Genomic DNA, 6,420 nt, shown 5'->3' on the forward strand with positions numbered 1-6,420 from the left:
CTTGTGATCGGGTTGCTAGTGTTTCTCAGTGTTTCTCAGATCTCTCAATATGTCCACTCAAAGACTGGCTTCTGTTCAGCATCAACACTGCAATCACCAGATCGTTTTTTATATAGTTTTGTTGGCTAATTGTTGGCTAATGTCAGCACTTTGTCAGTTTGTCAGATAACTCCCACATAGCCCATATTGTAACTTTATTTATTTTATTTTTTTTCCCACATTTTGCCTGGTTTCAACTATAAACTTTAGTTTATAGTATTTTATTTCATTGGACAAACCGATGTCCAATGTGAAGGGAAAATAATGCATAATTCTCAAAAATGTTTATACATATAAACTCTGTAATCTGGGGATTTAGGATAAGTGTGGAGCTGTATGTCTCTACAAATTTTGCATATCTGCTGAATGACCTTTCTGCCCATTCTTCTTTGCAAAACTATTGTCACAGATTCTTGACTTGATTTCAGTCTTGACTTTGACTGGGCCATTCTAACATATAAAATGTGTTAGTATTAATTACAAAGTGTGATATGTCAGTATTAATTGTACATATATTCATATAATCTTTTATCTTTCTCTGTTGAGAACTGAACTGGTAGAACCGGAGAGCAGGACCACACTCAGGAAGGAAGGTGCTCCGTCAAATGAATCTCCTCTGGACGGCCCAGTAAAGGAGCACGGCCATTTTTTGGGAGCGAGGAGCCATCTCCCTGGTGAGTACCATGGCAACAGCCAGCATAGGCCCCAACTTTCTGAGATGTTCTTTTCAAGCTCCCAATCTAAAGTGGCAGGCCAGTTTTTTTTTTTTTTTTGTTATGGGCCTTCTATTGCTTTCAGTCTCTCCAGCCCATTCTTCTGTTTCTTTTTTTTTTCTTTGCCTGCATGACATGGCCCCAGCCTTGTTCACCAGCCCATCGAGGCTGTGAGAAGACTGCTGAGGGTGAGTGTCCGTGGGAAAATGTTGCCAGACAACACACTGGTATGTGACAGTCAGGCCAGGCTAATAATGTCTATGTGGGACAAAATGGGAAAACATTACCATGGACGGAGCAACTCAGGCCAACTTTTTTGAATGGGTAGTTCTTATTACTGCTAAATTATATTTTGTTTATTATTGATCTTCTTCTCTTTCAAAGTTTCTCTGTGGAAATCTTAAATAAATCCCCTGATTAGCTAAGCTTTGATAAAGAATGTGGGCTGATTCATGTTTCCATTTCATCATTACAATGGTTTAGTGTTCATACTTTGCATAGTCACACCTAAACTTTGTTACAAGAAACCTGATCTGTTATATTTAAAGTGGTCTTCATGCTTTATTAAGGTTTTTCAAAGTTTATTTTCTATGCTTTGTTTTTTTCGCTTTTCACTTCTGCTTTTCTTGATAGTTTGCAGTGTGCAATTTGTGCTTCTAAAATGAGAAAACTGCATAAAAACGTTTTGTTTTTACCTATGTTTGATATTGGAGGACAAAAATCTGCGTGAGTGGAAATACTTTGTCAGTAGATATTTTAGGAACAAGCAGAGACTGTAGTATAGATTAGATTGTTTTGTAGAATATTAACATACATAATGTTGTACATTAATATCCATATTTCTGACCTTGGCAGTCACCTGATGATTGAACAATATCTCAGATATCCATAAATCTACAAAACTGCTTAAAACCATTTTACATTACTATAAATTAGAGACACCGCACTATAAATTGGTCTTGGTTTTATGGTTTATTACATTCATAAAACTGTGTTTACCAGGGCTCCTTTAAGGTGCAAGTCAACCATTACATTGTTGCTGAAATAACAGAACTTCAAAGGTATTGGAAAGTATGTTCACATCACAAACATGCTGAACAATTTACAGGTCATACAACCTCTGAGTACTTAACACATGCAAGAGGAAAGCTCTTTACTGACGTCAACAGAGAGCCACCTTGTGGATAAAAGATGAAGTGCACAGAGGAAGAAAATCCAACAAACTCCAGTGTTTCTTATGTTATGGATATTTTAAAAAGACACACGCAGAAAAGCTTATGACTGAGGTTAAACAAAAAATATATAGAACGGATTCCCTGTTTAAGTAATTATTTACCTGCATTAAGCTAAATTCATAATGAAGCTTGATGTGTTCCCTCGCTTCACCTTTCTAACGTGAACCCATCAACGTCTGCAGCCAGCTGAGGTGGCGGGACACTTTTTGGAAGATGTAGCCTTTGGTGCAGTCAGCCCCTTCTGGCTTACTCACCACCCCTGTGAGAAACAACACATCCCTGTACATTGTGAGCAAGGGGCTGCCCGAGCTCATGGAGCAGTCGGCTTTGGCCCGGGCAGCGGTGCAGCCCATTTTATTGGTCATCAGGTTGGGGTACGTTTCCATGCACTGAGGCAGCTTATTGTACACCAGCTGGTTTATAGTGAGCTCGCCCTGGAGACTGGACATCTGTGTGGATTCCTTCCAGCCGGTGACAACAGCCGGCAAATCTCCAGACATTAAGATGCTCTCTGCAAAGTCTTTCTCTGGCAGACAGGCCGCGACAACATGTGGCTTAAAGGTTATGCGGTCGCGGAGCTCTACCACAGCCAGGTCATTTTCAGGACGGTCTCTCACGTAACGAGGATGGACGTGAATTAGCTTCACATACAGCGTCTGCTCTCCGTCTTCAACGTTGCTGCTGCGCTTTCCTGACGAGACAATGGAATGGACAACATCGGTTTTTGGTGTTGTGCAAAGCACCGAATTCAAAGAAGCATTAATGTTCACTACACTTACCAACTGCAACCGTGAAGGAGCTGTATTTATTGGCGCACTGAGCTGAAGTCAAGACGAGGTCCTCCTTCAGAATTACTCCACTACAGAAGCCCTGAGACTCTGAAGTCTTCAAGAAAGCCTGGTAAGAAGATCGAGGTACTGTGTGAACACAAAAAGGGCATCTACAGGAGTTTGTGCAAGGTGGTCCATTAGAGTAGGCTCCCCTTACCTGCCAAGGACACTCGGATAACGTACAAGAAAGTCCATCAAAGTTACTGGTAGAAAGACTTGACTGTCTGCTCTTCCACTGAGACAGATTGTTCACCTGACCACACGGGTATCTGACTAACAAGGGAAGACGGTTCTGATTAGATTAGATTAGTAAGCTTCTGTTGGTAAAGACACTCTTACATGTATTTTAAGGAAGCACCTCATACACACTGTTTTCTTGTGCGACATTTTGAAAATCTACGAAAAATTTACAAAGTTATCAGGAACACAAATGTGGACCTCTGCAGGTTTGGTTTATCTTTAGGTACAATTTCCAGATGTCTACAGGTACCACATTTATCACTTCAAACGATTACAGTGATCCCTCATTTTTCATGGGGGTTGAATTCCGAAAATAACCCACGATAAGTGAAATCCACGAAGTAGTTACTTTTAGTTTTTACAATTATTATACTATATCATTATACTGCAGCATAAAAAAAACTATATTGAGAAGCTTGTGGAAGGAAACCCAAGACATACAGGTTAAAAGTTTAATTTGATTTAATGCCAAACAATGTCAATAAATTCTTTGTTAAAACAAAATGTATCTGCTTTTGTCTCCTACACAAACTGGACTGATAGGTTAATTTAGTGACAGTCAATTTATCCAAAATACATTTTAGGTGAAAATAGATTACTCAAGTAAGTATAACCTATGGTAAGTAAGTAGGAAGCTTAACTTTGTCTTAGTTGCAAAAAATACACAAAAGGAAAAACTGACAATATACCTGCAGCTTCACACTTGACCTTGTCTTTGACCCTCCAGCCTCGGGCACAGGAACACTCGTAGGACGTGTAGCCCGGTTTGCAAAACTGTGAGCAGCCCTTGTCCTTTTCCAGCGTGCAAAGAGTCTCATCTGGTTTGCAGAATGTAGCAGAGTGTGCACACTAATGTGTAAGTAATAAACAAGCAGCAGTTTTTACATGATGCCTACAACAGATCTGCACCTTTTTCACAGTGGACTCCCGTGAAACCCGACTTGCAGACGCAGTCATAGCCTCCAACACTGTCGGAGCACATGGCTCCATTCTTGCAGGGGTTTTCAGCACACTGGTCTCCATCTAAACAGAGAACACGTTTGTGAGAAGAGGCAGCGCATTGTTGAACACAAGGTTCTTTAATGTAACTTACCAATGTAGACAGACCAGAAAATGTCCTGGAAGAAAAATTGCACATGATGAGCGAGAAGCAGGCGCGTGAAAGGTCTTATCTGTCAGTTCTTAGAATGAGGACGCTTAGAGGAATTTAAAATGAAGGGAATACACAGCAAGCTACTAACCGTGCGATACGAGTCCTGGAAATACTTCCTGGCTTCCTCATAGCTGCACACCCTCTCCATGCAAGCCTGCTCCAAGTTGGACGCTCCAGCATTTCTCTTCTGACGGGAGATCAGCGAGGTGGCCTGCTGCTTCTCCAGAAATACTGAGGGAACAGTGACTTTACTCAGCATGGCCAATTCATGTATAGAGCCAGTAAGCTTCTTTGGAAATTAGCACATTTTTTGGAAAGGAAAGACTCACATTCTGTAATTATTGTATTGTAGAACGGTTCGTGCACATTACAAATAGAGGGCAAACAGTCCATCTTATTCTAGTTCTTTAAAATATTTTTTTAATATTTGTCGATCCCAGCTAAAGCCGGTCTGCATTTACACTTCTAAATAGCATCTAAAAACCCTATTTATTATTGTTATTATTTTATAAAACAGCTGAAACATGTTGAGACATGAATAGGGATCGATCAGGCTGTGACAGGGTGAAAGAGGATAAGTTTTTGTTCATAAATATAACATTTTAAGAGTAGCTGTGCTTCTGTTTACTTAATGCCTTTCACAGGTCAGTGCTACAGATGCTGCCATTTTGTATTTATTCTGACCCACTCTTGAGGCTTACAGCTCCATCTGGTATTTGTGGTGGCCTTTTTCACCTTTCTGGGGGGTCTGAATGGCTGTCACTGCCCCGGCAAGGAGACAGAGCACAGCAGCGTATGTAGTGGAAGAACGCATGGTAACAACCCAGACGTCTGACGTGTCGGTACCGCAGGGATCGATGTGCAATCCTGGAAACACAACAAGAGGATAACAGCTATGATGATGAATGCAAAGAAAAAAAATCTGTTTATCTATCCATCATTGATCATCCGTCTATTCATACACACATACATCCTTACAGCTTACCCACTATAAAATCATTTTACACAAATTCATAGTGATCCGTTGTATTTCGACTTTAACAGTTGCATAAAAACAAACTAAATGAAATCTGAGGAAAAGGACTTAATTTATTAGAAATACTATATTCATGATTTCATTTTTAAAACTTTGCAAGGTTCATTCAGGTTCATTCAATATGATGTTTTTATCCACATTTCATGGAAATATTTAATGCTAGAAATTTGACCTCGTATCTTTTGTATACAGATGTTGATGAGAGACATCTGACATGATTCAGCATCCCATTGAAGGGCTTCTATGATTGTGACGCTTTATTTTATTATATATTCTGAAACAAATAATCTGTCCATGCCTCACTCATTGCGAATATACTTTTTAACCAGCAGCTTTCTTCAGTGCGACACAAAATCTGCACAAGTTCTTTTTTAGTCATTTATTCCGCAATTTTAGGGGGAAAACCCCTGTGATATAAAATACATATCTCTCGTTTGTTTTTGACAGGGCGGGTTAGTCTAGCAGGCCGAAAACCGTTTAACATTGCCGACAATGATGACAATAAAAAGCGAACAAGATACCCGATACTTACTTGGAGAAACAAAATCAATCAGTGACCTGCGTCTTCCCCCCCCTTGGTTCTGAAAAACAGCAGGAACCCACCAGACGAATTCGGGCCTGTCCGTCCAAAATAACGGGCTCTGGTCACATCCCAGACATCCGCCTTCCTCTGTTTATTGTTTGTAGTGCTTGTAATGACAACGAGACGCCAGGAGAGGACACTGTTACACAGTGTTGAGACAGGAGGAGCCATGACAGAATCTGACGCGATTAAGGAGTTACAGTGAACATTAATGTAAACGATGTTACCATTTAAAACGGGTAGTTTTATTCTTCATAGAGACCAAGAAGCTAGTCAGAGTTGGTGGATGGATAATTCCACAGCAATAATCAAAGAAAACTTGTTAGAAAAAAAAATAGCAAAAATAATTAGCTTAATTTTCGTTTTTAGTCCAATCATCAGGTCATCATACCTCACAAAGACAACAACACACTGTATACAATGTCTTTGTGAGGTCATCATACCTCACAAAGACATGAGAATGTGACATGATTTTATGTTATTTTCAGAACATCAAACACACAGTCTATTTGTTCAACAATCTAGATTTAAAGACCAAACATACTTGATTCAGAGCTGATGTGAGAATCAAAGATGCTTATTTGAAATGTT

The 6,420-nt window shown here is 39.8% G+C and overlaps 1 protein-coding gene across 1 annotated transcript; it reads right to left on the reverse strand.

Annotated features, from left to right (window-relative positions):
• Window positions 1-1,708: 1,708 nt before the first annotated feature.
• Window positions 1,709-5,935, reverse strand: proza (protein Z, vitamin K-dependent plasma glycoprotein a). The gene is made up of 9 exons (XM_007557312.2): window positions 5,779-5,935; window positions 4,946-5,077; window positions 4,299-4,441; window positions 4,151-4,175; window positions 3,967-4,080; window positions 3,747-3,875; window positions 2,975-3,090; window positions 2,767-2,884; window positions 1,709-2,678 (listed from the first exon to the last, which is right to left on the reverse strand). The coding sequence occupies exons 2-9, from the start codon at window positions 5,022-5,024 to the stop codon at window positions 2,143-2,145; spliced, it is 1,260 nt and encodes a 419-aa protein (XP_007557374.1). The 5' UTR covers window positions 5,025-5,077; window positions 5,779-5,935; the 3' UTR covers window positions 1,709-2,142.
• Between the last annotated feature and the right edge of the window lie 485 nt (window positions 5,936-6,420).

The sequence above is a fragment of the Poecilia formosa genome, unplaced genomic scaffold, assembly GCF_000485575.1.
Source record: "Poecilia formosa unplaced genomic scaffold, Poecilia_formosa-5.1.2 Scaffold88, whole genome shotgun sequence".
Taxonomy (NCBI): domain Eukaryota; kingdom Metazoa; phylum Chordata; class Actinopteri; order Cyprinodontiformes; family Poeciliidae; genus Poecilia; species Poecilia formosa.